Source organism: Vipera ursinii (assembly GCF_947247035.1).
Source record: "Vipera ursinii genome assembly, chromosome: Z".
NCBI classification, from domain to species: Eukaryota; Metazoa; Chordata; class Lepidosauria; order Squamata; family Viperidae; genus Vipera; species Vipera ursinii.
Genome location: NC_139517.1, coordinates 76,185,592 through 76,209,675, shown reverse-complemented (window position 1 = coordinate 76,209,675; position 24,084 = coordinate 76,185,592). Strand labels below are relative to the sequence as shown.

Genomic DNA, 24,084 nt, shown 5'->3' with positions numbered 1-24,084 from the left:
CCCACCATCAAACATGGAGGTAGAAACATTATGCTTTGGAGGTGTTTTTCTGCTAAGGGGACAGTACAACTTCACCACATCAAAGGAATGATGGATGGGGCCAGGTACCATCAAATCTTGGGAGACAACCTCCTTCCCTTAGCCAGGGTATTGAAAATGGGTCATGGATGGGTACTCCAGCATGGCAATGACCCAAAATACACGGCCAAGGCACCAAAGGAGTGACTCAAGAAGAAGCACATTAAGGTCCTGGAGTGGCCTAGCCAGTCTCCAGACCTTAATCCCATAGAAAATCTGTGGAGGGAGCTAAACCTTAATGACTTGGAGAGGATGTGCAAGGAGGAGTGGGACAAAATCCCTCCTGAGATGTGTGCAAACCTGGTGGCCAACTACAAGAAATGTCTGACCTCTGTGATTGTCAAGAAGGGTTTTGTCACCAAGTACTAAGTCATGTTTTGCGAACGGGTCAAATACTTATTTCACTCATTAAAATGCAAATCAATTTATAACTTTTTTGAAATGTGTTTTTCTGGATTTTTGTTGTTATTGTCAATCACGGTTAAAATAAACCTACCATTAAAATTATAGATTGATCATTTCTTTGTCAGTGGGCAAATGTACAAAATCAGCAGGGGATCAAATCATTTTTCCCCTGACTGTAATTGCCATCTTTCTTTAAAATGTTTGTGAGTTTGTTGGGCTCAAAGGCCCTAAGGTTAACAAAGTTGACAGAGCAGAGCACCAGGATATATCTACATTTTGGTACAATTTTCTCTGCTCATCTGCTAGGGTAATTTAAATCGGCCTTGTAGGGAAAAGAATTCAGACCCGGGTCGATAGAGATGCTCTGAACCAGCCAGGCAGCCTCGTCTCTCTAAAAAAAACCCTGAGCAACTGCCCGCTGAACTTTTATTCACCTCCTTTTTTCTGAATACCAAATACAACATTACATAAACTCCATCAATCTCAAAAAATAGGATACATAGTGATAATTGGATACGTAGTGAGAACTACTCAGGTGCCTATGAGATCATTACAAAAACAAGATACTAAAAGGTATATGTGAAAGCTCTATCATAGCGTTTTCCCAAACCTCCCACATGCCATCCTGTGCGAACCAGGAGAGTGTGCTCATCACTGTAATTCACGTAGAGGCCGATAAGAAACGTTTGGGAAAGCTGAAAGTTGGGAGGCCAAAAACTGTCCGTTCCCACAGGCCTGTTAAGGAATCTCATCCCCATCTCATGAATTGGCAAATTCAAGACAAGCAGACTTTTAAATTCTTTGTAATCATTTGTAATTCCCCTCTCTACATTTGAAAAGTAGTTCATCTCCAAGGTTCCTTTGGCATTTTTCTCCTAGTATTTTTCAAGACTTTTAAATGTATTTTATTTCATCATGCATTGGTTTTATAGGTCCTGAGTATGCAATATAATTAGATTTATTGATTTTTATGTTATTTATTTTGGATTTATTTAAAATTACTCCTTATTGTCTTTATAGATCATCAAACAAAATGGCTTCCAAACTTTTGATATATCCAAGTTTGGCAACAGTTAAGGGAGAGTCAGCATGGGGGAAATATAAGAATGCTGATTATATAAAGTACTAAAGCCAAACTAAGCAATAATATGAAGTAAGAAATTATAAGTGTGTCAGATCAGAGGACCAAATAAAAGCAGTGTTGACATCCACAAAATTTTACTAATTTTAATTTACAATTATAAATTTTAGTTAACTTTAATTTACAGGTTGTAATTTTAATTTGGAGATAGTCCTTAACCTGTGACTACCATTGGGGCTGGAGTCTTGGTTGTTGAGCAAAGCAGTCATTAAATGAGATGTCATGTGACCACTTTGCTCAGTGACCACAATCACAGGATTCCCAGTTGTGGTAAGCAGTCTCATGGGTCTAAGTCAGGGGTCAACAACCTGAAACTATGAAAGAGCCACTAGGAACCAGTTCCCTCACAAAAGGAAAAACTGGGAGCCGCAAAAAATGTGTGCGCATGCCCGTACATGCGTGCATGTGCAGAACAGGGTTTGACTGAAGAGTGGAGCCAAGGCAAGATATGCACCTACCCTGCCCCCTCTGCTCTCATTCACTCACGTTTTGTTTGGAAAAGCTTCTCTCTCGCTCTCATTCACTCAAAAGGCCAGCTGCAGCGCCTCCATTGACTTCTATGGGGACTCTTGGCAATGAAGGGGCCGATTGAAACCGCTCCTGGTGGTGCTGCTACTGCTAAATTTTCCACTTGCTGCTTGTTCCGATGAAACCGGAAAACCTCCGGATGCCACTGCTGTGGGTGGAGGAGGCTGCCTGGGTTCGGCCGTAGCGGAAGCTGACAGTAGCGGTGGAGGTGGCGGCAAGAGAGATGCTGGAGGTCTGCCGCATCTCCGTCAGCCTCCGCCTCCCCCACAGAAATTGCAGCAGTGGGCCCCAAGGGCTGAGCAATAGTTCTGGCGATGGCTTCTGCTGTTGGGGTGGCCTAGTGCACTTGCTGAGAGATGCTGGAGGTGGTCCAGGCCGGCGTGGTAGCCTCTGTGCTCTCCGTCTTTGGCCCAAAGGAAGAAGACACACACACACACACACACACACACACACAACTCCCCCTCCCCGGCACGCCCCATCTGACCGACCCACTCATCTTTCCAGCAGTCCTCCTGTCTCTTCCTCTGCTGCCGCCATGTGCATTCCGAGGAAGAAAATAGGTTTGTGGGCAGTCCCACAAACAGCTTGTGGGAAGTCCCACAAACCAAAGAACTTCAACCAATCAATTCAAGCTTCGCAAGGTGTTTTTTTCCCATGAGAAGTTTGAATTGATTGGTTGAACTTTTTTAGTCACACTTTTTTTTCGGACTGCACATGGCAGAGGACTGGGAGCCGCAGGAGATGGCTGAAAGAGCTGCATGCGGCTCCGGAGCCGCGGGTTGCAGACCTGTGGTCTAAGTGGATGGAATCTGTGGTAAGGAACACAGGGATGCCTCAGCTTTGGGAGGCCCTGAGAGGTCCCGCGCATATTATAGAGCTCACTGGCACATGGAAACCTGCCATGCCCAGGAGGCCTTGACCTGTTCTTTACCCCACTATACTTGAGAGGTCTGAAAATACTCTTTTTTTTTCAAATTAAATGCTATCAAATCAAATCCCTGGGTTAAGTAAAAGCGTATTAACTTGGTGGTAGAAAACATAAGAGAATAGATTTAAGGAAGGAATGTGATAATCTTACAGAAAAGGTTTTCTCACTTGTTTCCACCAGCTTTTCTCATTTTATGATGGGAAGCAATGAACATTGTTCCATTACAGGGGATCCAGTATAATAGTCTTGGTTATATTGATGATCTTTAAGGTATCTTGTTCCCAGATCATTTAAGCAATTAAAGGTCATAATCACATAAACACATACTATATTCAGCAACAAAGTATCTGCAATGAAAATGGCAGAGAAGAGTAAATGCATGTTTTGTAAAAAAAACCTATTCTAATTATAAATGTGGTTCTTCCATAAACTCAAGGCCCACCACAGGTTTTGTACACTGTTTTGAAGGTATACTCTAAATGTAGCTAGGACCAAGGTCAAGTCTTAGAAAATATAATGAGTGAGACAACATGCCTTAAGACTTTGTGCAGCTTGAAGCACTAATTTTGCTCCTTACCCCCCTTCAAAATGAAAAAAAAATGCAAGTGAAGTTTTAACTTTACCAACTCTGGGGTTCTACAATAATGATTCTGGTATCTTGAACTTTTTCACTTTTACCCTTAAGCATCTGCATCAAGGTCCAGATCTTACTGCTTTTTGGGGCAGGGGGGAAGAAATGGGAAACCTACTGATTGATTGTCAGTTGGATGCTGCAAGTCAGAAGTAACTGAAAGGCAAAATTACATGCAAGTGCAAGGCACTTTAGTGATTAAAGTGTTGGGCCAGAAATTAGAACTATGAGAAACTAAAACCAAGCTAGAACCATGATTAAGTAACACCAGCCTATATGGTAACAATTTGTACATATAAAATGTACATATAAAATGTAAATAACTGTTTTTGTGGTTGTTAAAAACTATTTGTACTTTAGGGAAAAAAGATATCCCCTTTTTATTTATAGTAAATTTCAAGTGGGCACTTTAATCATTTGATATATTCTATTTTGGCACAGGCATAAAGCAGATAGAAATACATGAGATTCTAAATGATATTCTACGGCTATTTATTTATAATTTTAAAATTTATTTAATTATAAAACTGTAATCTCTTCCCCATGGGATGGGAGTCCAAAGGTTTCTCACAGAGGATCTTTCAGATGGAAATAATTTGTTTTACTGATTTATAAACTGTATTTAGAAGTGAATGAACCTGGAAGAAATTTGGATTTGTATACTTTTTATATCCACTTTTTCTGCAAATAATGATTTTCAGTTCCTGATCTTAAGAGTACTGACGCAGTTTATCTTGTTTCAGTGTTTGAATGGTTAAACTTAGAAGTGCAAAAATTTGCAGAATTTATTCATAGTTTTTAACTTCAAATAATCTTTTCATTGCATGATAGTTGTTTAGCTCTTCATTTTTAAAATTTTCCATTTTGGAATGAATGCCTTTCCTCTGCTCATTCATGTAATGAAATAAATGCTAAGAATATTTATTGATCGTAAAATGAATTACTATATCATTGCACTGATGCTGAATCATCCAGTGTAGCAGAATTGAGCACAATGGTGTAGAAACAAGAGACTTGCCTCAAAAAAAGATGCCTCTGAATTTAAGAAGATCTCAAAAATAAAGCTCAAGGGGAAAAAAAATAGGCACTGACAATAATCTATGCAGTGCCAATTGTTTTTATGTTGGCAATTTAATGTTTCAAATTCTGAATGAAACTATTCTAAAGATCTCCAGTACATAAATTGGTACATGCTTGTATGTGTGTACAGTATCAATATTGTATATGTATGATGTTTGCAAATCATGTCTGCCATGGTCAACATTCTGAAAGAAGATGGAGCTAGGACTAAAAATAAATATTAATGAATTAATAAGTACAAATTGAAATGTTAATAGGATAAGATGTCCCATTTATAAAATTGCTGTTCATTTGCAAATATGAAGCATTCTTATACACTGAAACACGCTAGACTCACAAATACATTGTTTCTTTTGAGCAGAAATATAAAAAAATAATAAAAATGAGATGAATAATGGAAAAAGTATCTGCATTGAAAGAAAAAAGAAAGTAGGAAACAAAACTGGATGGAGAAAACAGGAAAAAGAGAATTAAATCACTTTTCCTTAAATGGAAAACTTTTAAAAGAGATGATATATGAAGTATTTCTCTTCAAAGCTTTAAAGAATTATTTATTTGCAAAGTTTATGCATGCATGCACCACTTCTTGGTGGTCTCTTGGGAAACATCTGTGTGTGAATGTTTTGAACAGCCACACACAAGCCTGGCAAAGAATATACTATTTCAGTGCTTTGAAAAGTGGGGCTTCATCTTCTGTAATCTGCTTTGTGAAGCTCATCTCTCAATCGCTTTGCATAGATATACTGTTGAGGACTTATCTTATTTCAAGCTTGCAAATAGTCCTTTCCAGACAACTAAAGAACTTCAGGCTCTTCTCCAGGATTTTCATGTTTTGCAGCATCAATATCAACAGGCATTTCCATTTCACCTTCTCCCTTTACATGCAGATTGTTTGTGGAAACAATATAGTACTTTAAATAGATGTTAATATGTTTCAGAAATGATGTTCATATTGCTGTTCTTCTTTTGATGTGGTTTTGGCATTCATTTACTGTGGTATAGAATAGATAGACTCAGTTCAGTTGTGTTTTCTGTTTCTTAATGAAATTCAAGAAGGAACTATAAATTCTCAGACAGCTTCTGTTATGCTTATTCAACTGTCCAACATTTCCTCAAAACACATGAAAATGGGATTTCATTTTTTTATTTAGATGGTGTTAAAAAGTAAGAAGTAGTATATATGCTTTTAGTACGGATGGTAACTTAGATTGAGTTGCAAGTCAACAACCGTTTCATGAAAAAACACAAACTGCAAGTGGATTGTGCCAAGTTAGATTGGTAGTACTATTTTTAGGCATGTACTTTACAATCATTTTGACTTAGAAAGACTTTTAAATCATAGAGATTTGTCTCAAATGTCTTAGGTAATTTGATAAATTGTGTAATTTAAATATGCCCATTTGTAAACATCTCTCTAAATTTCTTCGAGAATGAAACTTAAAATTCATTTTGAAATTATCATTAGTATCCTTTGTGAATGGAAACATGCCTTGTAATTTAAAGAAAATATCAATCATAAATTCCCATAATGAGTAGGCTTTTTAGTAAGGTGAAAAAATTAACTTTGAATGATAGAGCAGCCATGAAGGTCTGGTCAAAGTATCCATTTTAATGTGGGAAAAACAAGAGGAAGAAGAAATAGTTTAAATTTACAAGGCAATCACCAATTCACTATAACTTTTCTAATTTGCAGTAAATATTCTCATATAACCATTCAGCATAGAGGTTTTTAGAGATTGATGTTTGAGTTTAGTATCACATATAAAAAGTATAAAATTTGAAAGCAGAATACCGAGCTTGTATTAGGGAAGCAAAGCAAATCATTCCATTGTTGGGCCATGTGGCATGATCCCAGGAGTGATTGCAATTCAGTATGGATGCTTGGAAAATGGCAGCCCCTTCTGGGATTACACCACACAGCCCAACAATTAAGCAGCCTGTTCTTCTTCCCTAACCGAAGCTCTGAAAATCTTTGAAAGGTTGTTGTGTGATGAGTGACGCAGGGTGAGGAGAAGAGTGTGGGGCCTGGTAAGGTGGGAAGCCAGTCGAAGGCCGGCAGGGAGCTGATAAAGAGATTAAGGGGGAAGATAGGTGGGGGCACTGCAGCATTCCTATAGTCAGGTGTAAAGAAAAATGATCACAGGTACTACAATCCTTATAACTTTGGGACTGGTTGTAAGTAGCTTTTAGTGAGTCCACTGTAATTTTGCATGGTTGCTAAACAATCCGTTATAAGTTAATACTTACCTGTATTATTTCTTGCTGCTAATTTTGACCATCATAAAGGGAATAAGTGGTATGTATTGATTACATAAGCATATTACAGAAGAATAGTTTCTCTTTAGATTTTTGTCTTAAAATGATAGTGAAATTATGTTGGTAATTCATTTTAATTCCTATATCAATTATTTCATACATTTAATAAAATGTTTAGATGTAATTGTGGATAAATATTAGAGGCATTGGCTTGTTGACCTAAAATAAATACTGTCAATAAAATTTAAGGGAATATAAACGTTACTGCATAAAAGCTTAAAAATAAAAGGATTTTTTTAAAAAAGGTAGGAACAGTTGATAAGGCAAAATTCAGAACATAGTTTTACTAAAATAATTGAAATGCATGGGATAATTCTGTTAAACTGCATGGTATACAAAATGTTTAGATTGTTTAGAAAACAAATTTTGCAAAATAAATGTGTGTCTTCTAAAATGTGTATTTAGTTTTGAAAATAAATTATGAAATACTATTCACCATTATGAACAACCTCAAGAAATTGTTGAAAAATTGTTTTCAAGCTATAGGCACCCGTATATCATAAAAGTAATAACTTGATACTTTTTCTTTGTTTCAGATTTAAGCTCTTGGATTTAAAGCAATACTGTGAGATATATAAGCATGGGGACTCCTGGCTCAGGAAGGAAAAGAACTCCAATGAAGGACAGATTTTCTGCAGAAGATGAAGCCCTAGGTCATATTGCTAGAGAGGTTGGTAAATTTGTTCAAACCTAAGTGACAAGTATAATGTGGGAATCGGTATGTTATTGCAATATAGGTAATTATTCTTATTTGAATTAAGTTGGAACTTACGCAACAGTATATTCAGAAAACATACTGTAACCTTTTTGGCATGCTAAGTAATTCAAACATAGAAATTCTTGCTCTCCTAATGATGTGACTGCAGACTGCCCATCTAGTGCAAAGTTTAAAGTGGGTATTGTGTGAGTCATGATATCTACTAGTTAGAGTTAAACAGAGAAAGACCTCATGGCTTGTTAGTGGAATAATTGGTCCGTGTGTGTGTGTGTGTGTGTGTGTGTGTGTGTGTGTGTGTATGAGCAACTAAATATGAGACACGTGTTATGCAAAGAAATGTAAAACACTTCTTTGTTTCTTACTTTGTTTATTTATTATTTAATTATTAGTATATTTATTTATAAAATTTATTGGCTGCCCATCTTACCATAGGGTAACCCTGGGCGTATTCATCTAAGCCACAGGTCGGCAAAGAGCGGCGCCGCTGCCCCTTCGCACGGAGGTACGCGCGCACCTCCCCAAAGGTTTGGGGAGGTGCGCGCGCAACTCCGGTCGTTCGGAGAGGTGCGCGCGCACCTCTCGGAATGGGCAGGGGCGCCGCTCTTTGAGGAAGCTGCCACGGCCCGTCTGCAAAGCTGCCGAAAGTGGCAGCTTTGCAGACGGGCCGTCGCCATCGGGCAACCGGGAACCGGTTCCATCTCATTTTTAAAAAAATGGCAGCCGCGTGCGTCCGCGCATGCGCAAAAAACCTTTTTGCGCATGCGCGTGCATGGACACACGCACGCGGCTCCCTCTTTTTTTAATTTGTGATGGAACCGGTTCCCAGTGGCTCTTTTTCTTTTTTAGGTTGCCGACCCCTGATCTAAGCTAAAACATAAGAAGTTAAGAACAAATGTTAAACCAAAGACACATTGGGGGGAGTGGAATGGGTGGAGGTGGGATCTGTTATTAATCAACCACCTCAGTTGCACTGTTCCCCCACTGTTCTCCCCCCCCCAAGTTGATTGGCAAACCCATGTCTTTAAGCCCTTATGAAAAGATAGGGTTGGGGGCAATCTTACATCGGGGTGCAAGATGTTCCAGAGGGCAAGAGCAACAGCAGAGAAGGCCCTCCTCCTGTACCCACAAAGCCGGAATAATCGGGCTGACAGGACCCACAGCATGCTTCCTCTGCCGGCATAAGTGGTATGGGTCAATCCCAGTGGGGTGAGATGACCCTCAAGTAACCTGGAGCCATACTATGAAGTGCTCTGAAGGTGATCACCAACCCCTTGAATTACACCTAGAAGCAGATGGTAACCAATGCAGCTCACGGAGCAGTGGTGTTATAGGGACCATTCTTGGGAGATCCAAAATTACCCATATTGCTACATTCTGCACCAGCTGTAGCATCCGATTGCTCTTCAAGGGTAATTCCATGTAGAGTGCATTACAGTAGTCCAGTCATGAGATGACTAGGGACTGAATAACTGAGTGCCGGGAATCCTGATCCAGGAAAGGCCATAACTGGCACACAACATGAAGTTGTGCAAAGGGTCTCCTAGCCATAATTGTCACCTGTTTTTCGAACAAGAGTCATGAGTCTAGAAGAACCCCCCAAGTTGCATACTGGGTCTTTCTGGGGCAGTGCCACCCCACCCAGAGTCAAAGATGACAAAGTCCCACATCTTGGAGCCCTATGTATTCAAAGCCATTTGGTCTTACCAAAGTTCAATTGAAGCCTGTTGTCCCTCATCCAGGCCCCTACAACCTCCAGGCACTGTGAAAGGGCAGCCATAGCATCACTTGGATCACCAAGGGTGGAAATATAGAGTTGGGTGTCATCAGCATACAGTATATACAATATGGTGTCAGTTTCGTAACAGTTAATGTTACCATCATCTATCTTTACCACAAAACCTAAGCCTATTGAAAATTAGATATTTATTTTGTATTGTTATTGTAAGTGTACAGATTTTTCATTCCTTCTTGTCTTCCTCCCTTTTAATATTAACTTTTTTCCTACAATCCTAAAATAGTTGTGGAAAAGTTGATTCCTAACTATTTTGTACTGCATATTGGTGATGTTGGATTTTTTAATTACATCTAAGTATTTTCAATATAACAGGCAGAGGCACGCCTTGCGGCCAAACGCGCAGCCCGAGCAGAAGCAAGGGATATACGCATGAGGGAATTGGAACGCCAACAAAAAGAGGTATGTACCATCAGAATTTTTTTTTACTATCTTAAATTTATTAGAGCACACAAATAATAGCCTTCCTTTTTTGTAAAGCAATGTAGAAAGCATTTAAAAGAAAATGTTATTACTAGAGATATTCTTCAACCTTTGGCTATAATGGAGCCTGCCCTCGCAAATGGGGATGATCATTAAGTGAGATAGCCTCACTTGACAATCCCATCGCCTAATCTCCCTGATGGCTTGTTAAACAAACACACATGGATTATTGAACAGAATATGGCATGTCTCATGACTGCAGGAGGCCCTGGGAAGCCTATCACCCAGCTGGGTCTATGTAGGAGGCAGACAAGCAGCAAAAAGCTTTGCATACCCTAAAACAGGTAAGTGGGGGAAAGACCCCAACTAGATTGGGGTCCAACATCAAGTTCCAGTGCCAGAGAGACTTCTAAACAAGCCTCTGTGCATGGCTGATGAACCACACTTTTGGACTGGGCCTATGTCCTGCTCATCTGGCGATTGGGAGACTGCAAACAGCCAGCTGTAGCAGGAGCTGGGTCCCAAAAGGAGTCCTACAAGCAGCAAAAAGGTTTCCAAAGAAGGTTTCCAAGCTTTTTGCTGCTTTTCTGACTTGCTTTAGCACCTAGCTAGGATTTCTCTAAAGGGAGTTAGACAAGCAGCAAAAGATTTTGCAAGATCTAGGTTCTGCCGTGACTGGCCATTTGTAGCATGTTTTGTGCTATAACTGGCTGAAGTCTTTGAGCTGAACTTTTTCTTCAGCTCCTTAATGCAAACAAGCTGCAGAAAGATTTTCTTTGCTTCCTTCCTTCCTTTCTTCTACTCTTCAGCCTGGCAGTCACTCACCAAGGTAAGTAACTTACAGATTTTGTCACCCTGTTCCAGGCATGCAGTAAATTTAGCAAATGGGGTGATTAAAAGGATAGAAATCGGAGGGGAATAGTGGAGAGTTTAGTTTAAGCACCTAATGGGGGTAGGAGATAAAGAATAACAAGTTCCCCCAACTTCTTTTCCTGTTTTTTTTTATTGAAAACGGGTATGTGTGTGTCTATTAAGGGTGTAAGCCAGAAAGAGGGTTTGGGAAGTTCCTCCTGAAGCTGCCACTTTTACATGGGGGAAGCTGGCTTTTTCAAAATCTAGCAAGAACTAGGAGAGGTCTGCACTCTCCTGACAGCCAGCTGATCAGGTCAGAAAGCTATGAAAGCAGCTGCCATTTTTGCAAGGAATTGTTGGCATGCTGAAAATGGCAGCTGTTTTTAGGAGGCATGGAGAGCAGGCCCAAGCACTGTGGGGTCCCAGTGAAGTTGGATGGGAGGGGAGAGAGGTGGGAGGGTGCTGTAGCATCCTTGTAGTCAGAAATAAGGGTGAACGATTATGGAGGTGCTGCAGGAGCCGTAACTTCAAAACAAGGTCATATGTAGCTTTTAGGGGCCATGTTATAATTTCAAATGGCCATTAAGTGAGCAGTTGTATCTCAAGAACTATCTGTATAGATATAGTATATTGAATATGTTACTCTGTAGCAGAGGTGTGCAGTGTTTTCAGTATATATGTTATGTAGGATGCCATATATACTAGTAGATGAGTGCCTGTGTATCTGTTTGTGAATACACATATACATGGCATCCCCACTGCGTGATAGAAGAGGACAAAGAGTTTGTACTACAATAATTCTAAGTTGCTATAACAGCCATAAGATTGCAATACCATGGAAGGAAACTCTTTGTGCTAGAGAAATCAAGAGAAGCAAAGACAGTCTGTGCAAGAAGCTACTGGGGATCATGCAGAGTATGGGTTGTCTCTCATGATTTAGAACAGGGGTGTCAAACTGCTGGCCCGTGAGCCGGACGCGTCATCTGGAAGCTGTGCCCGCCCCATTGCTGGCAATGGCAAAACCATCCAAATATGAGTTTGATGTGTCTAATTTAGAACAGTGGTTCCCAACCTTTTCTATACCCTGCACCCCTAGAACATTTCTGATATATTCTCGCACCTCTTACAAAAGTTCTAAATAACGTCAACAAATTATGCATATATACTATAATTTTGAAAACCCAAGTTTTCACACCCCCTGGAATATCGTCTTAACACCCCAGGAGGTGCGAGCACCCCTGGTTGGGAACACCTGATTTAGAATAACATTTCTGTATTGTAAAAATAATTTATTCTATTTGTGCAATAAGTATTCAGAATATGGGATAATATATGAGGATTTGTGGTAGTTTTAACAATGGTTTCATTATTACTAATGTATTGGTATTGGAAGTTCTGATCAGTTATAGCTTATTTTGTCCTTGCAGTATTGCATTTAAATAATCTTTAAATTGCTAGGGAAATTCCAGACAGTATTGCAAAATAACCTGTATTTTGTATGCAGAATTATGAAAGATGACATCTATTGTTACTAAAGTATTACCCTTTTAAAATAAAATTTTCTACATTTTTATAGCTTTCTCAGCGTTCTTATGATAGAAAATGGGGACATATTCAGAAGTGGATGGTAGGCCAGGATTGCGTGTTTTGTGGTGCTTTTGTCTTAGCAAACTAATCTGATTGCGGTGTTTATTTCCTAATATTTTAGTATATAAAATTTCATTAAAAATAATGTGTCTTGGTGAAAACATTTAAAATTCATAAATTTATTTACATGAGAAATACATAAACATGCAGATTAATACAAATCTGAATATAAAAGAGTCATCATAATTTGCCTAATCTCCTGTTTAAATTTTAGAATTTTAAGCGCATATACCAGAGAAATGCATTGCCAAAACTATTATTTAGAGTTGTTGGATCAAGTACAAAATTGTATATATCGTCTTAGTAAGGGATAAATGGAGGCCAAAAGGAAGTGACTTACATTACCACACATCTTTCTTGTGTAAACCTAAGACAAAATAAGCCTGATTTTCTGTGGCTATTCTTTATTTAGAGACTCATTTGGAAGATTACAACAATTTCCCAGTATTATATGCAAGTTAAATTATTTTGTATGTTAATAGAGCCTTCTAAGATGTGAAAAGCTGTGATATAAAGACAGAATGTCAAATGGCCCAAAGTAAAGACTTTTTTTAATGTGGCCTAATAATTGAATCAATGTGATTCTTTACCAGAAAGTCATATATAACTATAAGTAGTTATGTCATCTATATCCTTCATAATTTCACTCTGAATTTTAATGGTAAATGTATTTTATCATCATTTATTTTCATGTTTATATTGTTATCTTTAATTACCGTAGTTTCCGGTGTATAAGACTACTTTTTAACCCATGAAAATCTTCTCAAAAGTCAGGGGTCGTCTTATACGCCGGGTGCTGAAAATTTAGGGACAGGGCTGGCTGGAAAACCTGGAGCGGATCTCCCATTTAGTCTGCGTAGGGAAAGTGGGACCAATTGGACAAGAAGCTGCAGTCTGTGATTTTTTACAGGCTGAGGTCTGGGCATCTTTCCTTCTAAAGTTGAAGAGCAGCTGTAGTATATCCCAACTTGAAAGGCAGGTGGGGAAGGCAGCAGCCAGAGCAGCGGCTTAGCTTTAAGGACACAATTGACTCAGGAACTGGGCGGGCTGGCTGGAAAATCTGGAGCGGATCTCCCATTTGGTCTTTTTTTTTAAAAAATCCCATTTATATCCTGCCCTTCTCCGAAGACTCAGGGTGGCTTACAATTTAAAGCACAAATCAATGTGCTTAGCAATAGCCTTTATTCTGTGTATATGCCTGTTTATTAGGGCTTTCACCCCCCCCCCCCAAGCAGCATTATTACAAAGTCAGCTTATTGCCCCCAACAATCTGGGTCCTCATTTTACCTACCTTGGAAGGATGGAAAGCTGAGTCAACCTTGAGCCTGGTGGGATGCGAACCTGCACTAATTGCAGGCACCTGAAAGCAGGACAAGAAGCAATGGATGGAAACTAGTCAAGGAGAGAAGCAACCTAGAACTAAGGAGAAACTTCCTGACAGTTAGAACAATTAACCAGTGGAACAACCTGCCTCCAGAAGTGGTGAATGCTCCAACACTGGAAGTTTTTAAGAAGAGACTGGACAGCCATTTGTCTCAAATGGTATAGGGTTTCCTGCCTTAGCAGGGGGTTGGACTAGATGACCTCCAAGGTCCCCTCCAACAACTACTACTACTACTTCTTCTTCTTCTTCTTCTTCTTCTTCTTCTTCTTCTTCTTCTTCTTCTTCTTCTTCTTCTTCTTCTTATTATTATTATTATTATTATTATTATTATTATTAATTATAGTTTAATCCACTTGCACTGTTTTATGTTTACATGTTTGATGACAAACAGCCTTATGTTTATAAGTGACAGTTTTCCTACTAAGCACCTGCATGTCATAAGCATTTGAATTAAAATTACCATATTAAAATCAAATGATGTTTTTAAATTTTTATTTGGTGTGCGTTGGAAGAGGGGTAGTCTTATATGGCGAGTATAGCCCAAACCCTATAATTTAACAGGAAATGTAGGGGGTCGTCTTATACGCCCAGTCATCTTATGCGCTGGAAAATATGGTATTCAAAAGTAATACTCCTTAGAAGAGGAGTCACACATAGGTAAAATAAATATTCTAAATTATAAAATATCTGACATTTATAGTTAATGTCATGATTATATTGGATAAAATATATTGTTTATACTATATGATGCAAATAATAGCAATGGTTTTCTAATACTATTTTGTTTTTAGTTTTCTAATTTTATTGTGTCACAGTTCTAACACAACTGTTGAGTATTTTCTTACTATTTATGTAGCAAGTACATGAGATAGCTGTAATCGGGTAGGTAGATTGCAGCTTTCTGAATCTGTTGTGATTATGATGATTGAAAAATTAAAACTTCTTGGTATTCTAAATAGGAAACACATATATAAGGTCTGAAATATTTCACAGTTTAAAAAAGCAACAACTCTCCCTTAGGTCTATAGCCTATTTCGTGAAAAGTTATTTATCTCTGATTTGACTCAAATCCAGCATCTTTTAATCTAAAAACTATACATAAGTACTATACTGATTTCTTTAATTATAATTTTAAGAGAAAGAACCTTTATAGAGACAAATAATTCTATGCTTGAAAATTGCTTCCAAAGAGTATATAGAGAAATGTATTGCTAAAACTATTATTTGTATTTAAATAAATTTCTATATAGATAATGTTTCCCATAAATGCATCCTTCTGATGCTTTAAAAATTATAGTTCAATAACAATTTAGGAAGATCTCTACAAGTTATACCCAAAACTTTCATGGGCTGAAAATTATATGCTTCTAATCTATTTTATTATAGAGCTGGTTATATACTTAGTGTAGACATTTTAAAATGTCAATTTTCATGTTAGTTATTGAGCCATGTGCTATTCCTCTGGATATGGCTATCAAACTTTGTAATCCATGTATGTTTTCATAAGGCACTTATTTATATCTGTATAATATTTATTTTGTTTACTGCTAGTTGTCAAATATTTTCATCTGTTCGTACAACTCAGCATAGTACTTCATCAGAAGAACAGATTAGAATGGTTAATTTAATGCTTTAATTAAAATATTTTATGATTAATCAAATAGAATTTTTGCAGATACATTACTACTACAAGGGCTAATAAAACATAAAAAGCTAAAAAAACATTTTAAAACAGAAATTGTTAATTCTCTAACAGAAAAAAATAACACATGTGCTTAATCAGTGAACAAATATTCCTTTTTATGTCTGACCAATATTTTTATTATTTGTAAAGTAATGCATGTTTAAATTATAAATCTAAAATATTATTTATTTATTTACCAGTATTTTATTGAATTTATATACCGCCCTTTCCCGAAGGACTCAGGGCGGTTTATATTTAAGCCATTAAATTAAAATTAATATAATGGATTGTTATAATATATTGAGAAATAATTTGATAAAGTAATGTTAGGTTGTAAGTTAAAGCTTGTAATGCACATTTGTATGAAAACCAGCTTCAATTATTTTAGTAACCTCTTCCATTTTAAAATAATTTTCTTGGTTCAATTATTATTCTTTCATTTTTTTAAAAAAATAATATCTGATGTTTCCCTTCTTAGGAAAATTCTGAAAAGGCTAGCCATTCATACCGGTCCAGCCGGCAATCATACCTGGTTTGTACTAAAGCTAGACTTATTTTAAGCATAAATTCAGTCTTACTTTATCTGTTTTTGATTTTCCTTTTTATGAATGTTGCTTCATTATTTAATTTTTTTTGATTAGGGAGCTGGTGATTTGGTATCCTCTCAAAACACTGGTAGTCACAGGGTTAGTATTAAAATTTATTTCAGTAAAAATAATGCAGCATTTGTTTTTGACAAATATAGTTTAGAATTTGAGTATACTATGAGATTATTAACACATTTGAAATGCTAGTTATTACGCAACACAGAACTGAATATATTATGAAATTTTTTAAAAAAATCAAAGATAATTCTTTAAATAGAAGAATGTAATTTCCTAGAATGTTAACGTTAAAAAATATATAGATTGAAGATTTTCTCCGCACCATATGTCTTGCATGATTTTTAAATTTCTATGGGTTATATACTGAGCTGCATTTGAAGTGGAGTTGGAAGAATATTGCTTAAAGTAATTTTAGTTAGCATAAATGCAGTTCTGTACCTAAAGGATATCAAAGAAATTAAGAGGAGTAGGGGATAAGTTAATGGAATATTCTCATTTTTAATAATAAACTGAATTATTATAACTACATTGGGGCCTTTGTACTGTAATTCACATTTTACATTAAACCATAATGTGGTATGTTTGATTTTGACTTAGAATATTGTATGAATTATAGTTTGTAAACTATAGCTTACAACTTAATATGTATGAACCCATTACATTAGTTAACAACCATGGGTATTCATACCATGGTTTGGCTTAATATGTAAACTAGAGCTATGCTTAAAAAGAGGTGCTTTGCAAAATATATTAACATGAATAAAGTATACCTATAAAAATACACTCTTCTGAGGCTTTGTGTACACACAGAGACAATATTAATACAGTGAGGGAAAAATATTTGATCCGCTGCTGATTATGTACGTTTGCCCACTGACAAAGAAATGATCAGTCTATAATTTTAATGTTAGATTTATTTTAACATTGAGAGACAGAATAACAACAACAAAAATATGGAAAATCACATCAAATAAGTATTTGATCCCCTATCAATCAGCAAGATTTCTAGCTCCGAGGTGTCTTTTATACAGGTAACGAGCTGAGATTAGGAGCACTCTCTTAAAGGGAGTGCTCCTAATCTCAGCTTGTTACCTATATAAAAGACACCTGTCTACAGAAGCAATCAATCAATCAATCAATCAATCAGATTCCAAACTCTCCACTGTGGCCAAGACCAAAGACCTGTCCAAGGATGTTAGGGACAAGATTGTAGACCCACGCAAGGCTGGAATGGGCTACAAGACTATCTCCAAGCAGCTTGGTGAGAAGGTTACAACAATTGGTGCCACTGATCGCAAATGGAAGAAACATAAAATAACTGTCAATCTCCCTCGATCTGGGGCTCCATGCAAGAGCTCACCTCACCTGAGACCAAAATCAAATTCTTTGGCATCAACTCAACTCTGTTTGTAGGAAGAGGAATGCTGCCTTTGACCCCAAGAATACCATTCCCACCATCAGACATGGAGGTGGAAACATTATGCTTTGGGGGTGTTTTTCTGCTAAGGGGACAGGACAACTTCACCACATCAAAGGGACGATGGATGGAGCCATGTATCGTCAAATCTTGGGTGAGAACTTCCTTCCCTCAGCCAGGGCATTGAAAATGGGTTGTGGATGGGTATTCCAGCATGACAATCACCCAAAGCACATGGCCAAGGAAACAAAGGAGTGGATCAAGAAGAAGCACATTAAGGAGGGCCTAGCAGTCTCCAGATCTTAATACCAAAGAAAATCTGTGGAGGGAGCTGAAGGTTTATGCTGCCAAATGTCAGCCTCAAAACCTTAATGACTTGGAGAGGATCTGCAAAGAAGAGTGGGACAAAATTCCTCCTGAGATGTGTGCAAACCTGGTGGCCAACTACAAGAAATGTCTGACCCCTGTGATTTCCAACAAGAATTTTGCCACCAAGTACTAAGACATGTTTTGCGAAAGATCAAATAATTATTTCACTCATTAAAATGCAAATCAATGTGTAACTTTATTGAAATGCGTTTTTCCGGATTTTTTGTTTTTTTTATACTGTCACTGTTAAAATAAATTACAATTAAAATTATAGACTGATCATTTCTTTGTCAGTGGGCAAGCGTACAAAATCAGCAGGGGATCAAATATTTTTTCCCTCACTGTAGCTTGGAATAATTTTCAATACAACTGTAAAAGCTTTCACAAGGATGTATCTATGCAGAAGGGGTTCTTTATCCTAACATGCTTTGCAAATCACCTCTATTAAATGCTTTGCAAAGCCAAACTTACTAGTGAATTTGTAATCCTTTAATAAGAGAAAGAAAAACACTCTGGTTAAAGGGGCTCATCATGAAAATATTCTATGAATTGGAAAGTGAATTGTAATTTTTAATTAAGACTTTTTGGATAAATTAAAATAGTATATTGTTATAGTAGATAGAGACAATAATTCTGTATGCATTTTTTATAATTAATTCTTTTTGAACTTACTAAAAACTTAATTCTCAATAGATAATTTTTCCAGATGTTGGAGTTCCTTATAATGGATCATGCTGTGAAGGGCTAATGAGAATGGAAATTTTTAAAAAATGAAAGTCATCAACTTTCCTGTATAAGATATAAAACTGTATGCAAGGTTAATATATTTAAAGCAAGTTAGTTTTGGCAATAACTCCTATACAGAGAAAGGTGGGGAACTGACTAGTAGTTGTAACTGTCAAAAACAAATGCTGGAAACATCAAAGATGTAAGAAATTTGATTATCTGTGTTCTTATGTGGCCCTAAAACTCTCAAGTATATGTTTTTAAAACAAAATACATCTATTATTTAATTAAATCATTTCATAATTTCCAGCTAAAGAGATAAGGAGTTGCATATGTCCTTTACATGTTTTCTCCTCAACAAACTAAGGGATTATCCTTAAATAGCTTCCCTTCATCCCACCTGGATTCCATTTCTCTGGGCACTCAGCTGGTTCAAGTCCAGGCCACACTGAAAGTTTAGGAAATTTGTACAAGTCTAAATAGAGAAATCCAACAGCAACTCTTCCTATTGTCCTTAGCTTTCCCTTCAGTCCATCATCACAATCATCCTTCTCCTACAGCCACGCCTTCATCAGGGGAGTTTTTAAGTTAGCAGAACTTAAGCCTGAAACTACTCTTTCCCTGCTGATGAGCCCTGTTTTGAAAGAGATAGGTATTTTCCTTTCACCACACAAACTTTGAAGTAAATGTTAATCTTGTAATATTAATTTGTTTAAACTTCCAAAGAAAAGATTAGTATGGAAATGAATTATTTTGGAAAATATGGGAGTTAAAATGAGGAGAATTGAAATCATGAGTATAATGCTTTAGGTTAACATAAAACTGCTTAAAAGATTGTTTAGAATTACAAGGAATAGAGAATTTTGTTCTGTAATGAAATCAATTTTTGAGATTCATAATTTTTCGTAACTTTGTTCTTAAGAGCCTTTCCTTGGATGTCAGTGAGCCCCCCAGGAATAGATCAAGTAAATCCAGAAAAAGAGATCTAGTGGTTTGTATTCCAAATCAGCATGATGTGGTTTGGTCATATAACCCTGTTATGCACTAATAATAATGACATAATATTTTAATAAAATTTTCATTGTATGAACTGTGTGCACATGAGAGAGAAAAAGCAGAATTTAAAATTATTGACTTTAAAACCAGTGGTTATTGCATGAGATATGGAGATATTGATTAATCTAACTAAGTCACTAAAAAAAAGGAAATAGGTATGGACTAAATTTTTTGCTCATACACAATGTTGTCTTTGAAATATTAGTGTCCATACAATATCTGTAAAGTTGAATTATGGTGTGTGCATGTAATATAAACTATACATATGCAAAAATAAGAATTTTTTTATCTATTTACTATTTCTAATGGATTGTAGGTGGTGACACCTCCTTCCCCAGGCCTTCCTGCACTTGTGCACATGTCCATGTGCAAACACGCACATACAGAAACACGCATCCCATACCTTATATTTGGGTCTTGCTGCCCTTGCACTCTGCATCCCTCTTCCTGGCCTTCCTGTAACCCATACACATGCATATGCCCTTATTCCCGTGCCTCCAAGCATGAACCCAGAGACACACACTGCACCCATGCCTCCAAGCATGAACACACAGACACACACTGCACTCATGGGTTTTCTTGCACTTACATCCAGTCTGTGCCCTCTTTTCCCAGCCTTCCTGCACTCCATACATTCACATCCATCCATCCGTATCTTCTTCCCTGTACACATACACAGGCATGCATCATGGTTCTTCTTTCCCTTGCTTCCCTGTACTTGCATGCACATAACCCTCATACTGTTTTCCCACCTCTCTGCACTCTCACACCCAGAGATGCATCCTACACTCTCTTTCTGGCCTTCCGAGCACTCTCCCCACCTACCTGGCCTCCCTCATCTTCCTGTGGAACTCCTGCACTTTTTCCCAGGGACTTCCTTTGTTTCTTGCTTATATATAATTTAAGTTACAATATCACAATGAACAGAAAAATTAAATCTCTAAAGTACTTTGAAATATTTCAGAGTCATTCAGTCATAATTGTTTCTTCGAGGCAAATCACCGTTTCAATTCATAAATCTGCATCAAAGGAGTGATTTAATCAGGCTTTGTCAAATTGAAACAAAATTCAGATCTTCACAGAGCCCTAGAAAATCACCCAGCAGCATCTTCAGTTTTTAAAATCTTGATGTTAGCATCCTTCATCTGTGTTTGCTCTTCTGTGCAAAGACATAATAAATATATAACTCTTAAACAATTTCTTCTGTTTTGCAACAGTTGGGCAAGACAGTTGGTATTTCAGGAAGTAAAAGAATTTTGTATGTCAGGAATCACAAGAGTACTAGAAAACCTAACTTGATGAGAAAGTTAACATTTGACAGATTTCTAGCAATACTTATACGCATTCTCTTCCTTCTGATATATCTTTCCTGATTTGATGAGGATGCAGGTTTTTTGCTGTGAGAGATTATAAAGTTCTGGCTAGAATAGTTGCATTTCTGGAACAACTGCCTTATGTTTTACATCCAATATGAAATTGTGGATGTGTATTTTAATAGAATTCATTGCCAAATATAATGTGCGTTGGCAAGCTTTTCTGCATATGTTTTGTGCATATCTTCAAAACCAGTTCTACTAAGATTTTTCTATGTATCATGAGCTATCTTGATAGACACCTATAATTTCTGCAAACTTGCAACTTTAAATGTAACTATTAAATGTTTGTCAGTATATTATTATTATTATTAAATATTACCCAAAGGGAAAAATATAACAATTCATTATGTTAATTAACTTGATTTGTTCTTTTGTGTTTGCTTATAAATATTTCTTTTTCAGATGGCCATGTTGTAATTTAAAATTTGTTATATGGATAACACCTATATTGATAATTATTTATGTGGATGACAATGGCAGTATGTTCATAATTGTAACTTTTATAATTTTTACAGAGCCATGTTTACAGTGATTCTTATGGTGGGAAGAAGTCTTCTAGCTCTCGTAAAGATCTGTTGGTTAGTGTTCTCAGTTGGGATTTGTTACCTCTTAATGGTTTTTATATAATGTATCCCATTTGCTTTATTCTTAACATATCTCAGTAAAGGATACAGTTAACTTAAAAACCAGAAATAATCTGTAAGTCACAACCTAGGGCTGTGCAGTGGTTTTGGAATCAAAGAGGAAAAGAGTGGAGGCAATGGAAACATGGCAACTATATTGACTATACAGGTGAAACTCGAAAAATTAGAATATCGTGCAAAAGTTCATTTATTTCAGTAATGCAACTTAAAAGGGGAAACTAATATATGAGATAGACTCATTACATGCAAAGCAAGATAGTTCAAGCCGTGATTTGTCATAATTGTGATGATTATGGCGTACAGCTCATGAAAACCCCAAATCCACAATGTCAGAAAATTAGAATATTACATACAATCAATAAAACAAGGAGTGTACATAGAACAATATCGGACCTCTGAAAAGTATAAGCATGCATATGTACTCAGTACTTGGTTTGGGCCCCTTTTGCAGCAATTACTGCCTCAATGCAGCGTGGCATGGAAGCTATCAGCCTGTGGCACTGCTGAGGTGTTATGGAAGACCAGGATGCTTCAATAGCGGCCTTCAGCTCTTCTGCATTGTTCGGTCTCATGTCTCTCATCTTTCTCTTGGCAATGCCCCATAGATTCTCTATGGGGTTCAGGTCAGGCGAGTTTGCTGGCCAATCAAGCACAGTAATCCCACGGTCATTGAACCAGGTTTTGGTGCTTTTGGCAGTGTGGGCAGGTGCCAAGTCCTGCTGGAAAATGAAGTCAGCATCCCCATAAAGCTCATCTGCGGAAGGAAGCATGAAGTGCTCCAAAATGTCCTGGTAGATGGCTGCATTGACCCTGGACTTAATGAAGCACAGTGGACCAACACCAGCAGATGACATGGCTCCCCAAATCAACACAGACTGTGGAAATTTCACACTGGACTTCAGGCATCTTGCAGTGTGTGCCTCTCCATTCTTCCTTCAGACTCTGGGTCCTTGGTTTCCAAATGAGATGCAAAAGTTGCTCTCATCAGAAAAGAGGACTTTGGACCACTGAGCAACAGACCAGGTCTGTTTTTCTTTAGCCCAGGTAAGACGCTTCTGACGTTGTTTGTTGTTATGACATTTGAAGCCCATGTCCAGGATCCGTCTGTGTGTGGTGGCTCTTGATGCACTGACTCCAGCCTCAGTCCACTCCTTGTGAAAGTCCCCAACACTTTTGAATGGCCTTTTCCTGACAATCCTCTCCAGGCTGCAGTCATCCCTGCTGCTTGTGCACCTTTTTCTTCCACACTTTTCCCTTCCATATAACTTTCTATTAATGTGCTTTGATACAGCACTTTGGGAACGTCCAACTTCTTTTGCAATTACCTTTTGAGGCTTTCCCTCCTTATGGAGGGTGTCAATGATGGTTTTCTGCACAACTGTCAGGTCAGCAGTCTTCCCCGTGATTGTGATTCCTACTGAACCAGACTGAGAGACCATTTAAAGGCTCAGGAACCTTTTGCAGGTGTTATGGCTTAATTAGCTGTTTAGAATGGAACACTTTGAGCCTAGAATATTGCACCTTTTCACCAATTCTAATTTTCTGAGATTGTGGATTTGGGGTTTTCATGAGCTGTAAGCCATAATCATCACAATTATGACAAATCACGGCTTGAACTATCTTGCTTTGCATGTAATGAGTCTTTTTCATATATTAGTTTCCCCTTTTAAGTTGCATTACTGAAATAATAATAATAATAATAATAATAATAATAATAATAATAATAATAATAATAATAATAATAATAATTTTATTTATATACCGCCCTTCTCCCGAAGGACTCAGGGCGGTGAACAGGGCAAGAATAAAAAATACAAAGTTACAAAAGTTAAAAAAGAATTAAATATATGCCCACTAAAAACAGTAAATACAAATATTAAAATAACAATAAAAAACCCCACCAATCCCCTATCAGGCCAGGCTGGCTTGTTCAAATAAGAATGTCTTTAGATCGCGGCGGAAGGAGCGAAGATCGGGCGCCATCTGGAGCTCAACCGGTAACTGATTCCATAGCTCCGGGGCGCCCACAGAGAAGGATCTCCCCCTGGGGGCCACCAATCGACATTCTCTGATCGGTGGCACCCTGAGGAGACCCTCTCTGTGGGAGCGCACAGGGCGAAGGGAAGTTGATGCCGGCAGCAGGTGTTCCCTAAGGTACTCCGGAATAAATGAATAAAATAAATAAATAAATGAATGAACTTTTGCACGATATTCTAATTTTTCGAGTTTCACCTGTATAGTAACTCAATAAAACAGTTGTATCTTTCCCAGTATTGCCCTCTAT

General features: G+C 37.4%; 1 protein-coding gene across 5 annotated transcripts in view; it reads left to right on the top strand.

Annotated features, from left to right (window-relative positions):
• Positions 1–24,084, top strand: part of LRRFIP2 (LRR binding FLII interacting protein 2) — a 71,342-nt gene that overhangs the window by 6,386 nt on the left and 40,872 nt on the right. For 3 of the 5 annotated variants that reach the window (XM_083379352.1, XM_083379353.1, XM_083379354.1), the window contains exons 2-3: positions 7,644–7,777; positions 9,933–10,019. In XM_083379352.1, coding sequence (XP_083235478.1) covers positions 7,688–7,777; positions 9,933–10,019 — 177 coding nt within the window. In that variant the 5' untranslated portion in view covers positions 7,644–7,687. Of the gene's footprint in view, positions 1–7,643; positions 7,778–9,932; positions 10,020–12,468; positions 12,520–16,085; positions 16,140–16,248; positions 16,294–19,646; positions 19,716–21,671; positions 21,735–24,084 lie in introns of all 5 variants that reach the window. The other 2 variants (XM_083379350.1, XM_083379351.1) reach the window with 1 other exon arrangement.